This window comes from Pan troglodytes, chromosome 8 (assembly GCF_028858775.2).
Source record: "Pan troglodytes isolate AG18354 chromosome 8, NHGRI_mPanTro3-v2.0_pri, whole genome shotgun sequence".
Classification (NCBI taxonomy): Eukaryota; Metazoa; Chordata; class Mammalia; order Primates; family Hominidae; genus Pan; species Pan troglodytes.
In genome coordinates, this window is record NC_072406.2 from 70,958,570 (window position 1) to 70,979,977 (window position 21,408).

General features: G+C 38.7%; 1 protein-coding gene and 1 pseudogene across 17 annotated transcripts in view; both read left to right on the plus strand.

The window, feature by feature from the left end:
- BICC1 (BicC family RNA binding protein 1) overlaps nucleotides 1–21,408 on the plus strand; it is a 315,686-nt gene that overhangs the window by 182,652 nt on the left and 111,626 nt on the right. For 5 of the 17 annotated variants that reach the window (XM_016918345.4, XM_063781798.1, XM_016918347.4 and 2 more), the window contains one exon: nucleotides 3,914–3,983. In XM_016918345.4, the coding sequence (XP_016773834.2) occupies nucleotides 3,914–3,983 (70 nt within the window). Of the gene's footprint in view, nucleotides 1–734; nucleotides 909–3,913; nucleotides 3,984–21,408 lie in introns of those variants that run through there. The other 12 variants (XM_063781804.1, XM_063781802.1, XM_063781805.1 and 9 more) reach the window with 10 other exon arrangements.
- On the plus strand, nucleotides 17,167–18,274 carry LOC134807170 (protein FAM133B-like; annotated as a pseudogene).

Genomic DNA, 21,408 nt, shown 5'->3' on the forward strand with positions numbered 1-21,408 from the left:
GTGTTAGTGTGCACAGCCGTAGGACAGTGGGGATGACAAGAGACACATTACCTGTCCTGGATGTGTGGGGTGAGCCTTGAAGCCCTTCGGCTGCACTGAATCACCCTCAGGGTGTTGCAGGTACCAGCCCTCTCTTCTTTTTCCAGACCTTTCCACATGCCCTCCTCCTCTGCCTGGGACACGTTCTTCACCTTTTCTCCAGTGAGCCAACTTTTTCTCCTCCTTTAGGTCACAGCATTAGTAAGCATTTTCTTGAGGTAGCTTTCCTTGACTACCCACGACCAGGTTAGGATCCCCTCTGTACATGCTCATATTGCACTGCCCCATTCTGAAACATGGCATACAGTACCATGATGGCGGTTGGCTTGTCTTCTCCCTTGTTAGATTCTGAGCTCCTGCAAGGTAGGAATCATCTTGTTTGCTGTTGTATCCCTAGTATCTAGGACAGTGCCTGTCTGACCAAAAGTTATTAATATCATCATAAATACAAGGGCTAATATCAATCACTCAGTACGTGCCATGCTATGTGCTTTGGGTTTTCTTAAGTTCTCACAACAACTTTAGAAATAGATACGATAAAGGATTTTACAGAGGAGGAAATTGAGACTGATAGAAGTTAAGTAATTCGCTCAACACAGCACCCCTAGAAAGCAGCAGAGCTGGTATTTGTCTCCGGAGTCCCTGCTCATAATGGCTAGATTACACACAATGATGAACAAATAAAGGATGTCTGCAAAGGCATCTGGCCAGAGCTCTGTGTGGGGCCAGCTGCTTCATGAATGATCCAAAGAGTTGGCATTAGCTGGCCACAAATGGTGTTCCAGAGTGTCTCTTTTTTTCTAATCATATAGGAGAGGTCAGCTCCAGATGTCAAGTTCTAATTACTGGCAGTTTGTTTTCTCTAAGAGGTTTGGCATTTACTGTGGCTCATAGAACTTTAGAGGTCATGTGGTACAGTATACAGAACTCTAGTTTTAGAATTAAGGATTGGAGGCTTGGGCTTACCCCACTTTCCCTTAAACACAGTGTTGATGTGAGTAGGTTGAGAGTGGTCTTTGTGAACCCACTTCTCTGCACGGTATAGACAGGGAGTTGTAGTGGGGCTTAGAGGGAGTGTGTATAAAGCTGTCTTCCCAACTTGATGGCAGTTACCTGCTGCTTTTAGGATATTTTCTCTGGCATATTATTTTCTGTCATGGGGCATCTGTTGGTGCTTAATAAAATAAGTGTACATGCAGGGTTATTTCTGGGCACTTCTACTAATGATTTAAGATTTCAGAAAGTTAGGTCTTCTACACATATGTCAAAAGGGAAACTTATCTATTACAGTATCATAATATGGCCCTTGACTTCATTTACTGGATTAAGCAACTGCATTATTTAATTCAGAAAAAGAAAAGCATGTAGATTGTTTTCTTACTGCCTCCCCACCAATAGCAGCATTATAGTAAGATCTTTTCTTTCTTTCTTTCTTCCTTCCTTCCTTCCTTCCTTCCTTCCTTCCTTCCTTCCTTCCTTTCTTCCTTTCTTCCTTTCCTTCTTTTTTTTTTGAAACAGTGTCTCAATCTGTAGCCCAGGCTGGAATGTGGTCGCATGATCATTGCTCACTACATCCTTGAACTCCTGGGCTCAAGTGATCCTCCTGCTCCAGCCTCCTGAGATGGGACTACAGGCATGTGTCACCACACTCAGCTAATTTTTGTATTTTTTGTAGAGACGGAGTCTCATTATATTGTCCAGGCTGGTCTCAAATTCCTGGCCTCAAGCAATCCTCCTGCCTCAGTCTCCCAAAGTGCTGGGATTATAGGCATGAGCTACTGCATGCAGCCTTATTTTTCTATCTTATCTCTTTGAGAGTCTTAAGTAACTTAGAGGAAAATTCTGAAACTAGTTAAATCCGGGGCCTGCTGTATACAGGGCAGAGAACTTAGTTTCTGTTTTGCAGAAACAGGTTGTAAATAAGTAAGTTCAGAAAATAAGAGGATTTCCACTTGCAATAAGGGTTAGGAGGGAAATAAACACAGTGAGGTGGGAAAAAATAATTGTGGTTGGGTTGGTGTGAGAGTAGAAAAGGATGGGGAGTTGGACAAGATGGCAGCTGAAGTCTGAGCATGAGAAGGGGCTGGGACAGGAAATTCTGAGGAAGAGATAACAGTGAATGCAGGGACTCAGAAGGGGAGCCTGCTGGGCATGTTTTTGGGGTGGCATCATGGCTGATGCAGAGGGAGTTGAGAAAGATAACATTTTTTCTTTTTTACTAGTGGTTTAGACTTAACTAACCAAGTTAATGGTGCAAACAATAAACACATTAGCAGAGACAGGGATAAATGAGAGAAGCAGCAGCCGGGGCCAGGTGCTGTAGGATTAAGGTAACGAGCTCACCTGCCTTCAGGGCCAGACCAGTACCTTGACTTAGTGAAGACAGTGTGGGCTTAACTTTTGTTCAATTTTTAATAGAGACATAAGTGTAGAGAAATATTGCTCTGGGAAAAACAGCAAACACCATGATAAATGGCAAGTGAGCAGTACAATGCCATGATGATGATGGCAAGTGGCCTTTGACCTCGCAGTCAGAGACTTAGTAGGGACTGGGAGCAGCTCAGAGCCTGCTGGCCCTGACTCAAGGGGGCAGCTGTTTCTCAGTGCCAGCCAAGCATTGCCATGTGGGAATGTGAGTGGTCTGTGCTAAATTTGCCAAGTTTTCCAGAGAACCAGAAATCTGAATTGTTCTATGAAATTCCCAGATTTAAAAATGTTGGCTCAAACTTTAAAAAACCTTACAATGAATAGACAAAATGCATCTGTGGGCTTACAGTCTGAAACATCTGCTGTAAGCCCTTTTATATTATGATAAAGGGGGCTCATGAAGTATGATGTATGTGAACCATTTCCTTGTGCCCGGTACATAGCCAATACTGAGGAGAAAAAGGTACTTACTATTGATTGCACCCTTGATGTGTTTAGGTTGTTTTCACCATTAATATATTTAACGAACTCTCAATCCATATTAAAGATAAATATTATCCCAGTCTAATTCAAGTGATTAAATTAATACGTGATTTTTTTTTTGCTGTTTGCATATTGGTTGGTAGTTTGCTCTATTAGTTTGGTTAATTCTATGTTCGTGTTACATGAGCAAACATTAATCTAGTGTAATTCACGTAAAATTAGTGAGGAACAGAGGACACACATTTTAAATCCTGTTCTTTTCTTATTTACTGTCCATTTCCGTTGCTGGGCAGTCGTTGCTTCCCTCACTTGTCCTGGTGCTTCCACTCATTTAGGTCTTGAGACCTCCTAGACAGTGTTAGCTGCATGTGCAAGTGGGAAGGACCTTTGGCAAAAATGCCATTCTGAACCAGGCAAAGGATGATGGGGAATGCAGTCTTACGACGTGATGTCGCGTTTAGAGGGTTTTCATCAGTTTTAATGAAATACAAATGCGCCCAAAGCAAGTTATTTTTTCCCCCAGGGAAAAAAATCTTCATTTAGTATGGTCTAACTCATGCAGTTTTGTATTACAGGAATCATGTTTGGTGTGTTGCAATCCCTTGGCAATTGTCTTGGGGAATTTTATTCAGCACAAGCATCTCTGATGGTTCTGGCATCAAGTTGGGTTAATTACTTGTTCATGTACTTTTTGGTCTTGTGTCTATGTTAAAATTCTGAAGCATTGTGGAGAGGAACACTGGGAGTAACAAAATATATTTGAATATTTCTAATAGATTAAAGGCTTATAAAAACATCTCTTTTCCCCCCAGGGTTTTTTTTTCTTTGCATTGTTTTCAAATGAGATCATTTCGTATGAACATGAACTTAGGAACTTGAAAATAAACTTTTTTGTGTGTGAAAAATCTTATCTGTAAATACAAGTTTTTAATTGAGTCAATATTTATCTCAATTTTTGTTACAGATCATGGAGGAAACAAATACGCAGATTGCTTGGCCATCAAAACTGAAGATCGGAGCCAAATCCAAGAAAGGTAAATTGTGAGAGGGCAAGAAATAGGTGGTTTTGATAACTGAGATTATGGAATTACTGCAGGTTTGCTGGGGAGAAAACTAACCTTTATTCTTAACACTTTTGTCCCAAAATGTTTGTTAAGTAGCAGTCTTTCAGGAGGATTTTCATAATTAAAAATTATAGTTTTTATCCAACAACAGAAAAATATTAACTATTAACATTATGATAAAAATGTAATTATGAAAGATATAGCAACCTGTGATTTCAAGGATGCTTATTCGATTGATATCCATGAGTCATGGTAACTCTTCACATGTTTTTAACACGTAAATTTCTATTGTTTATATTTCAGGGTTCTTTTTTATGTACTACACAGATTTAATAGCTGGTTTTTTTTTTCCCTCCAGTATGATATGAACCTTAGATTTCAGGTCTCGAGTGCTGCTTGCCTTCATCTATCAGACAGCAAAGAACCCACTAGATTTGTCTTTTAGGCTGAGTGTTTCCCTTGCCTGGTTTTACCCTATGGGACACTACCCAGTGCATAGATGTGCAGAAATGAAAATAAAGGCCTCCCTAGTTTTCTCCCTGGATTACATAGTATTTTCAAATGTGACCTGCCAATATATATTTTTATGGATAGTTTTTAAAGTATGACCTTAGTCTCAACAAACTTTGTTGAGTATATTTCATTAGAAGAATGCAGATGCACGTAGTTGTCAGGATGTAATGACAAATACCATCAAACAATTAAAAAATAATTGCAGTCTGAGCTGCAATTATCCATCATGGTCTGGCATTGTTATTCCTGCTGTTTAGTTTCGTATTTGCTGCCCCTTCTCCCCATGACTTACTACTAAATGATAACACTGGAAGATTTCTCAGTTTCCTTTCTTACTTCAGTCCAGTTTGCCTTCTTTTAATTGCATTTCGTTAGAGTTACTCATCACATGGAATAAAAATTATTTTAGTTTAGTGAGTGTTGTTAGCTGGACTTGAATTGACTGGAATTCCTGTAGAAACTCCTATCTTGTTACTTTTTTTTTTTTTTTTTTTTTGGAGACAGGGTCTCACTCTGTCACCCAGGCTGGAGTGCAGTGGCACGATCATGGCTCACTGCAGCCTTACCCTCCCAGGCTCAAGCCATCCTCCCACCACAGACTCAAGTAGCTGGGACTATAGGCGCACACCACCATGCTTGGGTAATGTTTGCATTTTTTGTAGAGATGGAGTTTCACTATATGTTGCTCAGGCTGGTCTTGAACTCCTGAGTTCAAGCAATTCTCCTGCCTTGATCTTCCAAAGTGTTGGGATTACAGGTGTGAGCCACCGCACCCAGCCTTGTTACCTTTTTAATTGTTATCATGGGCGGCAAGGAATTGGGAACTTATATGCTAAATAATCATAAGAAGACATGGTGAATTTGCAAGTGCAGTTCTGTATCTTTGTATAAACCTGTATTTCTCAAGTGGTGCAGAATATATTCTTAATTAATCTTCAGTAATTTTTGTGGTATGTTGGAATGTTTTGTACTCATTATGCAGAAGAAGAAACTGCCGTTCATGGATTATCTAGCTATTTGCAGCATTTAAAAATTTCTGTCCTACTACTTGAATAAATTGGAACTTGAACACAGACTAAATCTTCTTTCCCTATTGTCAGGCATTTTTACTTAAAGAATAAAATTAGCTTTATTACTAGCCTAATAAAAATGCAACTTAATCAGTCTCCAAAGAAAATCCCCAAGGAAACATGAACATTTAAACAATGCCAGATAACTTTTTATGTCTTATTCTCTTGCAGTATCCATGCTGTTGTTTTCCTCTCCCCTATGCCATTATCCTGAGAAACTGAGAACTGATTAGTTTTTGTTCAGAATGTGGTGACAACATTAGACATTTCAGAAAATGTGGAGCTGAATAGATTTTATTCATTGGTTTCTTGTCATTGACACTTAACCCATTCAAAATGGCCAACTATATTGCACATTTTGATTATATATTTTGCTTTGGAATTAAGAATATTTCAGCAGTACATTCGAGGGTGTTTGGCATAATTTCCACATGGTTAAAATTAACCTTTGGAACTATGCCTAAGAATTGATCCCTTCAGGCCTGGATCTATAGACATCATTTATTTTGTATTATTTATGAAGTGTTATGGATATATATAGTACTATATGATGCGCAGAATGCACTTAAAGAGAACATGGAAGGGAGAGAATCAGAAGTTTGCCTCAGAGGAATTTACTGTTGAGAATTTACTTGAGTTGCTCTTATCATTTAAGCACACAGCTGCTGAATCAGTTCTTGGCTAACATCCCTGGTATGTGTATACCTATATTATTTTTTAAATGATTCACTTCAGAGATGCAATTTTTGGACCATAATTTGTATTTAATAAAAGTGAAATGAAAATGGCAGGAAGAATGTTAGAAGGTAATTATTTGCTCTTTCATCTGATGTGGCTGTTCCTTCTCACCCCTGAGTGTTGTAGAGGAAGGAATTGTTGGTCTTTAGAGCTTTTTCATTCCAGACTATTATTATTCAAGAGACCCAAGAATATAAATGTATTTAGGGACTCATGCCGTGTTTTGGATGATTATTACATTCTAAATCCCATGGTGATGTGAAACTTTGGAATATACACATAATCCCCAGGCTGAGCTAGAGAGACAGTACAGCCATAGGTTTGTGTTGCATTTCACTTTGGAGTTTCTAAAATGCATGTTGGCTAAATATTTGAGCCTAGACAGACATTTTTCATGGTCACTGTTAGCACAGTTTGCCCCCTTCTTTACCTTACTGGAATTTAGTCCTGTGTTTCCTAAATTAGCTTCCATAGCTCTGTCTAAACTTTACTTTTTAAGCCATTAATCCTTTATCAAGAGCAGCTGTGTGAGTGGCCGCATGGCTCACTTGCTTGAAGAGCTGGAAGGAAGCTGCCTGGCAAGAAGGCAAGCAGCCAACAGCCTGAATTTGCCATCAGTTAGAGAGTTCAGATTCTTCTCCTCTAAAGATGTTGGCTTAGTAGTTCTGAGGCTGGTACTGGGAGCTGCTATATTTAACAAGTTTCACTACTTGTTCTTATGGTCAGACTGAGTTTGGGAAACACAAATCTCACCATCTGATATGGAAATATCACTAAGAAGACCATGTGTTCTGAAGGCAATGGGTGACCACTACTGAGAAACAGCAGAGTCCTTCTACAGTCGCTTCTGGATAATGCCCATCTTGGCATCTATAGAACTACATTTTTATGGATGCATTAATTTCATTTTTCTATCATCTTTGTAGTCAGTTAACGTGGATTAGTTTAGAGTGATGACAACCTCATTGTTCTGTGCCTGTGCTAAATGTTGGATAAAAGACCATCTAATTTTTGTCCATTCCCTTTCCTCCTCCCTTTCTTATCATCTCACTTTTCTTTCTTACCTTTCACTCCACTTTCATTCTTCTGTGACCGTATTCTAGATGGAATATAGTGGGGGCAAAAGTAATAGAAATATTTTCATGTGCACAGGGCATTTTAGGGAAGTGCATGTTTTGTGATATAAACTAAGGAACTATAGAATTATTTAAACTTTTTGAAATTTTAGATTCAGGGGTACATGTGCATATTTTTTACATGGGTTTATTGCATACTGGTGGAGATTGGGCTTTTAGTGTTACTGTTACACAGATAGTGAACATGGTACCCAATTGGTAATTTTTCAAGGCCTTGCCCTAGAATTTTTTAAAACATCTCTAGAGTATTTGAAATTACTGGAAGGTTGAGTCATCATTAGAGCTGGAGAGAACTGAGAATTTAAGGTTCAGTATAATGGACATTTCAATGGGTGACTGTAGAATTGTCTTAAAGAGGGTCACGATTAAGAACAACAAAGCAATATTTGATATTTCTTCTGTATCACATAAATTTGAGTGGATAAAAATCTAACTCCTTCTAACTCTTAGACTGAGAATACTAGAACAGTCTCCTTTACATTGAAAAATTTGAGGTTTGTGCCTGTGAAACCAGTATTTAGGGATTAAGGTGTTTAATACCATACACCCTTACCAACAGAATAACTTCAAGGACTCATTAAAATTTTGAACATGCTATTCTGAATCATAGCCTTAATATTTTAAAATAAATGCAGCTTCATTAAAGTACAAATTGCATTCTTAACAAATTTGATTGTTTTGCCAAATAGAAGTCCTGCCAGACCTGCTTTAAGAAATACATAAAAATGATTTGCAATGAGCATTTATCACACTGGTATATTGTGCTGTGAGCTTCATGATGCTAGATAAGTTTGTTTTCTTAAACAAGGTAAACATTTTTCTCACAGTCTTCTTTTGCTCTTAATCTGCTCATCAGTCTCTTCTTAGCCTGGCGAAGGTGAACGGTAAATGATATGGTTTGGCTGTGTCCCCACCCAAATCTCATCTTGAATTGTAATCCCCTTTATCCCCACATGTGAAAGGAGAGATCTGGTGGGAGGTGATTGGATCATGGGGGTGGTTTCCTTCCACGCTGTTCTCATGATAGTGAATGAGTTCTCACAAGATCTGATGAGTTTAAAACTGTTTGACAGTTCTTCCTTCCCACACCCTCTCTCCCCTGCTGCCATGTAAGATGTGCCTGCTTTCCCTTCTGCCATGATTGTAAGTTTCCTGAGGCCTCCTCAGGCATGCAGAACTGTGGGTCAATTAAAGCTCTTTCCTTTATAAATTACCCAATCTCAGGTATTTCTTTATTGCACTATGAAAACAGACTAATACAGTGAGCAAAATAATGTTTAAAGTTTTTAAGCCAAATTTCAAATAACTGAGGTCAGCATGAATGAAGCTTTATTGCAGAGTTAAACAAAGTGATAGGAACTAATCCCTGCAAGTGGTCCTTGCATGATGACTTAGGAAACCCCAGGACTAGCAGGAATGAGAGGCATTGACTGGGTTACTTGATGTTTCCTGGTTTGGAGGCAATTTGGCACCGAGTTTAGCCATTCTCTTCCTCCCAGAATCAACAAAAGAATCTTCGTAATTCCATGAGGTTTTATTGTTTTTGGTTACATTTTATCAGAACAAGTAGGTATCTAATAGAAAACGTTAGCATGAGAAAAATAGTAGACAGTTCATTTTGTCTTTTCCAGAAGAAAATGTTTTGTTGAGTATGCTTACACTTTTATTGGGTGTTCATAGTGAACTAGTTAGTTGAGGGCTTTACCATAGTTGCACTTAAAGGGCTGAGGGCACGGAAGAGGCATGGCAGGGCATGGCATGCTGGACCAAAGTGTTGCTAATGGTGGGTTGCAACCTATTCGTGTGTCAGGTGTTAGGTTAGTGCGTCGCAGCCAATAGTAAAATAACCCAACTAGGTTAAAAAAAAACAGAGTGTAAGGGCATTGTTTGTTATTAAATTTTTATTTTATATTTTTTGAGACAGAGTCTCACTCTGTCACCCAAGCTGGAGTGAAGCAGTGCAATTTCACCTCACTGCGACCTCCGCCTCCCGGGTTCAAGCGATTCTCCTGCCTCAGCCTCCTGAGTAGCTGGGACTACAGGCACACACCACCACACCCAGCTTATTATTATTATTATTATTATTATTTGAGATAGAGTTTTGCTCTTATTGCCCAGGCTGGAGTGCAATGGCGCAATCTCGGCTCACCGCAACCTCCACCTCCTGGGTTAAGCGATTGTCCTGGCTCAGCCTCCCAAGTAGCTGGGATTACAAGGCACCCACCACCACGCTCAGCTAATTTTGTATTTTTAGTAGAGACAGTGTTTCTCCATGTTGGTCAGGCTGGTCTCGAGCTCCCGACCTCAGGTATTTCACCCACTTCGGCCTCCCAAAGTGCTGGGATTACAGGTGTGAGCCACCGTGCCTAGCCAGCTAATTTTTTTTTTTTTTTTTTGTATTTTTAGTAGAGACAGGGTTTTACCATGTTGGCCAGGCTGGTCTTGAACTCCTGACCTCAAGTGATCTGCCTTCCATGGCCTCCCAAAGTGCTGGGATTACAGGTGTGAGCCACCGCGCCTAGCCAGCCAATTTTTTTTTTTTTTTTGTATTTTTAGTAGAGACAGGGTTTTACCATGTTGGCCAGGCTGGTCTTGAACTCCTGACCTCAAGTGATCTGCCTGCCATGGCCTCCCAAAGTGCTGGGATTACAGGTGTGAGCTACCATGCCTGGCCAATATTTAATTGATAGAATACTTTACATATTTATAGAGTATACAGTATGATATTTCAATACATGTATACCAGATGTAATGCTCCAAGTGAAGCGGCATCATTGTCTGGGGTAAATTCCTGAGGTTCGTTGTCTCATGCCAAGGAAATCAAGGACACGGACACACATGGAGTGAGGTTAAGAGCAGAGGTTTAATAGGCAAAAGAAAGAGAAAGGAGAACAGCTCCCTCTCCTGCAAGAGAGAGGGGTGCCTAAGTGGGACTTCCAGCCTGCAGTAGAGTGCACAGGGTTTTATAGACAGGCTCGAAGAAATGGTGTCTGATGTACATAGGGCCTGAAGATTGGTTGGACCAGGTGTGATGTTTACATAGCACGTGAAGAAGCTGGCCACTCCACCCTAATCTTTTACTATGCAAATGGGGTCTCTACTTGGCCTGTGCCATGTTGCCTGCTCCTTACTGTGCACGTGGCTGACAAGGAAAGGGGAAGATGGAGCTGCCATGTTGGACCTACCGTAGTAGCCCCCAGGTGGTCTTTTCCTAGTGGCACAGCTGCTGGCATTCACCCATGCAAGCTTCCAGCTTGCTTGTCTATGTTTGCAGCTCGATTTTACTGGCTGCTCTTTGTTAGACAAGAAAATGATTTGGGGGCTACTTTTCATTAAAAGGAAAACCTTACTGAGGACTTCCTTACCCTTACTATCTGCCTAAATAGTATTCTTTTAACTCCTATATCACAAGCAGGGTAATTAGCATATCCATCACCTCCAGCATTTATTATTCTTTGTGTTGGGAATATTAAAACTCCTCTCTTGTAGCTATTTGAAAGTATATAATAAATTATATTTAACTGTAGTCACCCTACAGTGCTACGGAACACTAGGATTTATTCTTCCAATCTAGATCTTACCTTTGTAACTGTTAACCAACCTTTCTCTATACCACCGTCCCACACCACACCTTTCCCAGCCTCTAGTACTCATTGTTCTGTTCTCTACTTCTGTGAGATCAACTTTTTTCTCTTCCACATATGAGTGAGAACATGCAGTATTTATCTTTCTGAACCTGGCTTATTTCAGTAAGGGTATTGTTTAGTAAAACTTTCATATGCGTCTGTTTATGTGCAAACATACACCTGTGCACAAATATATTAGTAGGTCATGATATAAAATGGATGACAAAGGTTGTAGAACACTGTGCTAGGTGGTCAGCTCTCCAAAGGGTAAGGAGCACGTGGATTTTGTGAATCACTGCACCCCTAACACTGTAACCAGTTCATAGTTGGCACTCAGTAAGTGTTCGTAGATTGAGCCCTCAACTCAATCATGGAAACAGTGGAACCACTAATACAGATGGGAATGTATATCCCTAAGGTGTGTCATGTAGGAAAAAGATTTAGAATTATTGCCTTCCCAGATGAGTGATAATCACTGTTATGAAAATTATCCACTACTGATATCTTCCCTATAGACCCCTTAAGTAAAAAAATGTGGGACATGATTGTGACTAAACCTTCTTTAGTGGTTCTGAATAGTCCTAATGATGACTGCCTGCACTAATGAGGGAAGTGGAAGGAAACTTAGGGACAATGACCTGATCATTGTCATTCACAGGACACCTGAATGAGTGAAACTCCGGTGCCATTCTCAGTAAGCTTTTAAATGAGACTTAACAAGACACAGCCTCCTGGTAGACCTCCAGACTATAGTTGTTTTGGTTGTGGTTATTTTAATTAGTATTTATTTACATAATTAGCGATTATGTAAGTGGGTCCTACCATTTGTTGAAACCTCCTGGGGTCAGGCACTGTGCTAAATATTTTATGTACATAATCTTTTCAAGTTATCAGAGCAACTCTATGAGTGAGGTGGTAGTATTTTCATTTTCAGATGAAGAAACTAAAGCCAGTAAAGGTAGGTTAGCTTGCCTATGGTTTTCCAGTTGGTAAGTAGCAGACCTCAAACCCAAATTCAGGTCTGTTTGTTTCCAGAACTCCGAATCACTGTACTCAAATGCCCTTTCACACCCATACCTTCCATGGTGCTTTTCCCTATTCCAGGAAGTTCCATAATGTATAATAATATCTCTTCAGCAACCATTGCCAAGATTAGCTGATGATGCTCAGTCCAGTTTCATAATGTCTCAGTCCTTGGAGATTACAGAGATTACAGAGATTTGAAGGTAGGCTAAGGTTAGCATTTCTTGTAGACAACACCTCTTTTTTCAGGGGAAATTAGATTTTACCGTTTAAAAAGACGAAACCACTCAAAGGTGTGTACATTTTTGAAAAGTGCTTGCCTCTGAATTTTACCTTGATATTTCATGCCATGTGTTATTTCCGTAGGCAGAGACTTTTTGATATGTCATTAAACAACTTTGAAAAAATGAATTTGGAAGGAAAATAAACCCAGAATATGTTATAAATTGCTTGTTGTGTTGGTTTTCTTTTACATGTATATGTGTGTGTGGTTTTTTTCTGTATGTGTGGTTGAAATCTTCGAAAGTACTGTTTGTCACATACCTGAGGACCTGTGTATTTCTTCTGGGTAGAAAAATATGTGGTTTTGTTGTTGTTGTTCTTGTTTTTGAGATAGGGACTTGCTCCTTTGCCCAGGCTGAAGTGCAGTGGCATGATCATAGCTCGGTGCAGCCTTGGCCTCCATGGCTCAAGTGATCATCTCACCTCAGCCTCCCAAGTAGCTGGGACTACAGGTGCAAGCCACCATACCTGGCTAATGTTTAAATTTTTGTGGAGTTGGGGTCTCGCTGCATTACCCAGGCTGGTCTCAAACTCCTGGGCTCAAGCTATCCTCCCACCTCAGCCTCCCAAAGTATTAGGATTACAGGCATGAGCCTCTGTGCCTACAGAATATTTTGTACTTAAAACTTTTGTATATATTATTAAGATCATCACTTGGTGAATGCTAATCGAGGGCCAAGAGTAGAAATTCACCCAAAGAGTTGAATAAGTTGTATGCAATGTACCAATAGTCACTGTGGCTAGAGAGAGCATGGTCTAAATAGGACCACTCAGAGGAGAACAGAGACCTGGGCCATTCCAGTTCTTGAAGATCCCAGTATACTTCAACAATAAAAATTTTATAAAAAGACTACTTTTAAATATTCAGTTTTTCAGTGCATCTCTTTCTACATGAATAACTGTATTTGTAGATAGTGCCAAACATGCACATTTGAGATCCTTTTCGAATATGTATTTTCTCACACTCACAGACACACAGCGCACACATCATTTTACAGGTGAGACAGCTCATGTTCCGTGACCTATTAGCAAGACTGAGGACCTGAGCTTGGGTTCATTTCTTGATCTCCAGCTAGTTCCGCCTTCTTCTCTTCTGAAGGTCCCAGGTATTGGCTTGTTTGCTTATCTTATAACTGCTGCAAACTAGCTGTTCTTTCCAATCTTTTTTCTCTCTCTCCTCTACCAGGGTCAGAGAGGAAAATGGTCTCAGCTTTTCAGTTATCTTCTCAAGCCTAAATAAGCAAATATATCTGGTAGTTTTTTGTTTTTTTGTTTTTTTTTGAAAAGATATTTTCCCTTAACTTAGAAAGCAAACAAATTTTCAGTGGAATACAGAGGTGAGAAAGTAAGTAAAAAAGTGAAAACATCAACAGAAAGACAAGCCAGAGACGGGGAGAAAATATTTGCAAAAGACACATCTGATGAAGAACTGTTACTCAAAATATACAAAGAACTTTCTAAAACCTAACAATAAGAAAACAACCTGATTTTAAAAGTGGGTCGAAGATCTTAACAGACACCTCACCAAAGAAGATATACAGATGGCAAATAAGCATGTGAAAAGATCCTCAACGTCATGTACCATTAGAGTTGCAAATTAGAACCGTTAAGATATCACTACCTACCTGTTAGAATGGTTGAAATCCCAAACACTGAGAACACCAAATGCTGGTGAGAATGTGGAGCCGTAGGAACTCTCATTCATTCTTGGTGGGAATGCAAAATGGTACAGCTACTTTGGAAGATGGTTTTGCAGTTTCTTGTAGAATTAAACATGCTGTTACCATATGATGCAGCTGTCTCACTCCTTGGCATTTATCCAGGGGAGTTGAAAACTTATGTCTGCACAAAAACCTGCACATGGAACAGATGCTTATAGCAGCTTTATTCGTAATTATCAAAACTCGGAAACAACCAAGATGTCCTTCAGTAGGTGAGTGGATAAATGTGGTACGTTGACACAATGAAATATTATTCAGTGCTAAAAAGATATAAGCTATCAAACTGTGAAAGGGCATGGAGGATTCAATCTTAAATGCATTATACTAAGTGAAAGAAGCCAGTCTGGAAAGGCTACATACTTTATGATTTCAACTCTATGTCATTGTAGAAAAAGCAAAACTTTGGAGACAGTAAAAAGATCAGTGGTTATCAGGGACTTCGTGGAAGGGAAAAATAGGCAGAGCACAGAGCATTCTTAGGGCAGTGAAATTATTCTGTATGATTTACAATGGTGAATATATGTCATTGTACATTTGTCAAGGCCCATAGAACAGGTTTTGAAGTTGATGTGATGTTGACAGTGCCCAGGGAGGCTGTGCCTGCGTATAGAAAGCGGCATATGGGAATTCTCTGTACTTTCCACTTGATTTTGCTCTGAGCCGGAAACTGCCCTGAAAAATAAAGTCTATATTTAAAAAAATAGTCGTAGATACTAGACACAGCATTTTTATCAGCATTTTAAAATATACTATATGCAAAGATAATATTATATGATCAAGAATAACTCCTTAATGTATAAATTTAAAAGCACCATGAAATCTCTTAAGAAACAATCAGAAGTTTTATAAAATTTTAAAAAAGGAAAGTGAGGTAAATGCCTAAATTAAACAGTAAAACACACCCAGTTATTCAACACCAGGTGACGACTGGACTGGGTCTGGATTTTTCTTAGCTTGCCTGACTCTGTGACTGCTGCTCTCTGCTTTCTTGGGCTCCTTCTCCCTCAATCTTCCTGTTTCCAGAACAGATGCTTTTTATGTCCTCTTGCCTGTGGTGACATCCCAGGATCCCTTCCATCTGCAGTTTTTTCTTACCTGTTAAACTTTATGAGGAGGAAAGGAGAACATATTGATTATTTACTTGTTTTGTAATAGGCATTATAATAGATGCCTGTTGTAATCTCTTTTAATCCTTACAATAACCCACATGAAGGAGTGTTATTCTCCCCATTATATGTATTAATAACTAATGTGAAAGATGATATAATTTGCTGAAGGCCAGTGAATTGTAAGTGATGTAGTTTGGATATAAACCTTGGTTTCAAAATTCAAGACACGGTAATCTGTCCATTCTGTAAGAAGCAAGCACATAAGTGCTAATGATGAGTGTTTGGTCACACACAAAAAATAAAGATTTACTAACACATTTATTTAAGAAAACTCAGACTTAAGCTACATTTGGTTCTTAAGTGTCTTCTTCAAAAAGAAAGGCAATCTTGGGTAATTCCTTACCTGACTTTTAGAAGTGTGCTGGACCTCTGTCTTTTAAAAATGTTCAGCCTACATTTATTTTTATTATTCTTGTTCTTCATGGTATCTTTCTTTCCTTTTCTCCTTTTTTGAGATTCATTAAGGATTTTACTGTGATTTATAAACTTTCTTCTGGAATGGTGGTTCTCCACCTGAGGTGATTTTGTTCCACAGGGATCATTTGGCAATATCTGGAGACATTTTTCATTGTTACAGCTGGGAGAGGGTGCTACTGGCATCTAGAGGGTAGAGCCGAGGGCTGCTGCTAAACATCCTACCCTGCAGAAGACAGCCGCCTCAACACAAAATTATCTAGCACAAAATGCCAGTAGCTCACAGTTGAGAAATGCTGAACTAGAGGTGTGGGCTTATTATCTGGATAGCATAGCACTGGATTCCCATTAGAATCCATAGTGTCTTCATAGCACTGGATTCCCGTTAGAACATTTCATGCAGCCTGGTGCTTCAATTACCTGGCTTCCTTTTTTGTAGCATTGGCATTAGAATATAGTTTAGTCTGACTACAGAAGGAAGAAAATACCTATGTAACAAAATAGGTGAACTGACAGAATTTTGGTAAAAGAGATAAAACATAGTAGGGTGATAGGTCTACACATTTTAAAAGCCAGTTTGCAATCAGTGTTGAATTTTATAGTTTAATTGTGCAACTTCAACTGTTTGTTTATTCTCCATGAGTGTTTCACGTTATGCCTTTGTGCCTGCTTCAGTGCTGGGGGACAGACCTTCTACCCTCCTGGTTCATGTTGCCTCTGTCTTCCATTCCTCTTTGCTGGAATGTGTAGTTGTGGTAACTATGACAATTCCTAAGGTTTCTGACAGTTTTTGAACACCACAATGGTGCTGTAAATTCCTGTCTTGGCCAGGAGATGGACACCACATTTTGATGGTTTCTCAAACCATGTGTGACCTTTTCCTGGTTTCCTCTGTTCTGTCAGTCATGGCATGGCTGGACAAAATTCAGGGACATCTATCAGGCCTCTCAGGAGCAATTAAATTATTTTCATGAAGGGATTTTGCAGTTGTAAACAATATTGAAGACACTGTGTGGCATTTCTCATTAGCTAAAAAAAAAAAAAAGATAGTGGCAACAATATAGGATTATCTGACTCGATAATTAGCCAGGCATGGTGGCACACGCCTGTAATCCCAGCTACTCAGGAGGCTGCGGCAGGAAAATTGCTTGAACCCGGGAGGTGGAGGTTGCAGTGAGCCAGGATCTAACCACTGCACTGCAGCCTGGGCAACAGAGCAAGACTCTGTCTCAAAAAAAAAAAAAAAGATTAAAAATAATAATTAGGAGGGAGAATAAACGACATCTTGGTTTTTTAAAAGTCCTTTTTATGCCATTAAAGTGGGGCTTGTGGTTTATTACTACATTTTTATGCAACCTTGGTACTGACATTTTTATCAAAAGATATTGGAGAGATTTCAGGAATGAGGAGTTACATTCCCTTTATATCTTGTTGCCAGAAATTACTCTTAAGCAAAATAAATTCTGCCTGAAAAAAAATAAAATGAGAACACAGCATATGCATGTTTTTGGCTCTGTGATCTATGCAAATAGTTATGCATTAACTCATTTATTAAAATGGGCTTATTCTACACACACATTTCTACCATTGGATTTTTCTTCTTAAAAAATAAGCAGAGCAGAGTGGGGAGGCGGCAAGAGGACCTGCAGCAGGCCCTCTTCGGCCATCTCTCCGGCCTGGTTTCCCTCGGCGTGCCACTGTGTGCTCAGTCCAGCACCATGGGGAAGCGGGACAATCGGGTGGCCTATATGCACCCAATAGCAATGGCGAGATCAAGGGGTCCAATCCAGTCTTCAGGACCAACAATACAGGATTATCTGAATCGACCAAGGCCTACCTGGGAAGAAGTAAAAGAGCAACTAGAAAAGAAAAAGAAAGGTTCCAAGGCTTTGGCTGAATTTGAAGAAAAAATGAATGAGAACTGGAAGAAAGAACTGGAAAAACACAGGGAGAAATTGTTAACTGGAAGTGAGAGCTCATCCAAAAAAAGACAGAGAAAGAAAAAAGAAAAGAAGAAATCTGATAGGTATTCATCTTCTTCATCAAGCTCTGATTCTTCCAGCAGTTCTTCTGATTCTGAAGATGAGGATAAGAATCAAGGAAAATGAAGAAAGAAAAAGAAGAACCGTTCACATAAATCTTCTGAAAGCTCCATGTCAGAAACTGAATCAGACAGTAAGGATAGTTTAAAAAAGAAAAAGAAGTCAAAAGATGGAACTGAGAAAGAAAAGGATATTAAAGGACTCAGCAAAAAGAGAAAGATGTATTCTGAAGATAAACCTTTATCATCTGAGTCCTTGTAAGAATCAGAGTATATTGAGGAGGTGCGAGCAAAAAAGAAGAAAAGCAGTGAAGAACGAGAAAAAGCAACAGAAAAAACAAAAAAGAATAAGAAGCCTAAGAAACACAGTAAGAAGAAAAGGCTGTTAGTTCAAGTCCTGACTCACCATAACATTAAGAAAAATCAGGATTCCCTTATAAAGAAAGTGCAATGTCTGAGGAAATTTCAACTGGGAAAACTACAACATATTTACTAAAATGCATGAATTTTCTTGTTTTTAGAATTATTCCTGGACTATTCAGTAGCCACTCAGTTGCTACTGTGTGAAAGGGCCATAAATGTTGCCTGCTGCCTGAACATCTATTTTTTTCTCTTCCAGTGCTTGATAACTCTGGGAGATAATACACTGCAGTCATACTAGTGGTTAAGATATTTGGGAATAAAATTAATACTTTTGACTAGAAATGTCTAAGGATAAACCAACAGAAATTGAATCTGGATACATCTTTAAGATGTAATCAGAAATGACCAGATGACTCTAGTTAAAATTTTTGAAGGAGGGATTACATTAATATTTCAAAACCTTTACTCTGTAAGATAAGTGTAGTTTAATTTTTTCCCCTCGTATACTTTTATTTACCTGGGGAAGGAGCTTTTAGGGTTGGGGGGGTGGTTTGCTATCTCTTTAGCTAGCAGAATAGTGTGCCTTTGATCCTCACACATCCTGTATTATGGACACAGTAGCCATACTTCACGGGGAGGTCAGAACTGGCTACCAGCAGTCTTGCCCTTTACTGAGCTTAGTGTCATCCTTGGATGCTGTCATATGCTGCTTTGAGTGAACCAGAGAAACAGCCATTTGCAGCATGAGAAAGCCCCCAAAGCTCTGGGATTTACCTCCACTTCAGTAATAATGAATATTTTTTAGCATTAGAATGTGTTATGTCATTTGAATTAATTTTTACTACACTTTGGCTTGGGAGCGGAATTATTTTAAATAGACACTGGTACTTTTTGAACTTGATAGCTAAAGATTCTAAAATGCATGTTTTATACTAAGTTTTAGCCAGTCAGGAAAATTTTATGTAACCAGTGACAGTTTATTTTTTTGTATGAATTTTGTTTAGGCTACAATGTTTAGCTTTTGTTAACTCCTCACTCTTGCTGTCTTAAGTTCATTACTATGTTTAATGGCCTACTTGCCAAGATATTTAGCATGTAAAAAGCAGGGTTTTGATTAAAAAAAAAAAAAAAAAACGGCTTCATATTGAAGCTGAGACTTACAATAACAAGTTGAGTGGCAAGCCTGGTATGCTATGTCTTATTGCCAGAATCTTAGTAAATGTAATGTTTTAAAAGTTTATTGTCTTTGTATATTAATAACAAATTATGACAAGTTAAGTTTAAATAAGAGTTAAAAAAATAACCAGAGAACTTCTTCTATATAAGCACGTAAACAGTAATACCATTATTTTTGTAGGTGCATGAAATACCATTGCATGTATATGTAGGATATGGCTATAATATACATTTCAACAGATGTGATGACATTGGGTTGTTTTCTCTTTTGTCTACGATGAATTTCAAATTTAGTTGCCTACTTTTACACATTTTTTATGTTGCGTAAATTCTTAAAAGTAGAATTTTTAGGTCACAGGATATGAGTAACTTTAATATTTTTTAGGATTGTCACCTTGTCCTTCCAAATGACTCTTGAACTCCTACTAGGCAGGGGCTGGATTCTGGAAAGAGAAACAATTGTTCTTGCTCCTCTTTGCCAATACTGTGCTTTCCTGTCCTAGGCCAATCTAAATAGTGAAAACAACAACAACAACAAAAAAAAAACAAAAAAAACCTCATGTTGTCATATGCACTTTCTTAATAGAAAAGTTGAGCATTGTTTAATCTGTTTGTGGAACACTTATTTATATCACTCTGTGAATTGTTTGCCCTTCCCTTTTGTTGGTTTATTCATATTCTTTCCCTATGTTAGTGAGTTGTTGTCTTAGTTCATTTTGGCTACTATACCAAAATACCTTAGCCTGAGTAATTTGTAAACAATAGAAATTTATTGCTTCCAGTTCTGGAGACTGGGAAGTGCAAGATCAAGGTGCTGGCAGATTTGGTGTCAGGGCCTGTTCCTCATAGGTGGCACCTTCTATGTCTTCACATGGTAGAAGGGGCAAAAAACCTCCCTCACATCACTTTTATAAGGGCACTAATGCTATTTAGGAGGATGCAGCCCTTATGACTTAATCACCTTCCAAAGTCCCCACCTCTTAATACTGTCAGCATTGGGGGTAGGTTTCAACATAGGAATTTTGTGGGGATATAAACATTCAGACTATAGCACTTGTTCCTCTTTTTTTTTTCCTGGTAAAATTAGACTTTTAAATTGTTTTTTCTGTTGTTTAATTGTCTTGCCCAAACTGTTCCTTCCTCACCACCAATGCTTATTTACAAGTAATTGATGGATAATTTCTATATCAAACTAGAATGAAATGAATTGACCTTAAATACTAATAATGTGTTAATTTTTGAAGGACTATAGGAAAGTATGTATTAACATTAAGGCCATTGGATTTCCAAAATAAATTATCTAAAGACTAGGTCCTCAATATTAATAGCATGGAAATGTGTGTGTGTGTGTGTGCACGCGCGCACGCCCGCGTGCTTATGGGTATGTGTGTGTGCATGCATGTTTGCCCTGATATGAGAATTACTTACTGTATTATACAATAGTCGTTGAATTTCTGAGTTTTCTTGGTGTAACAGAAAGATGATACAATAAGTTGTTTGGTTTTATTTCTATGTGTTGGGATTTGAATTCTAATTTTAGGGTAAAATTTCTGAATTTTTTCTAATCCATTATATTCAAGGGAAGGAGGACATATAAACTTCAGTATGTTATTTTGAATTGGCTCATATTCCATTTCTACTTTGTCTCCATTTCTAGAATGGGATCCATATGTAAAAGTATTTAATTTTTGGTATGGTTTACTTTCTCTTTAACACTCAGTTTAATTAACTGAGAACAAAATTCACCTTCTGTGCTGTGCAACTTCAGAGGTGCCAAAATAGCACCTTATATTAAAAAAATCTTGGAAATATTTTTGAGTGCTTTGAATAAAGTTTTTCCAGCAACATTGATTTATATTTTGTTCCTCAACTCATTATGCTACTTGTACACCTGGGTTGTGTCTGCTATGGAAGGGCATCCTCCATCCTCCCTTTTCCAACTGGCCAACTCCTACTCATCCTCACACATCCATCCCAGGTGGCATGTCTTCCTGGAAAGCTTCACACACGCCTCCAGATGGAGCCTAACACTCTCTTTCTTGCACCAGCTCAGCACCTTATTCATGCTTACATTTGGGCACTTTTCATGCTTGTATTGCATCAGCCTAGACATTTGCGTTTTC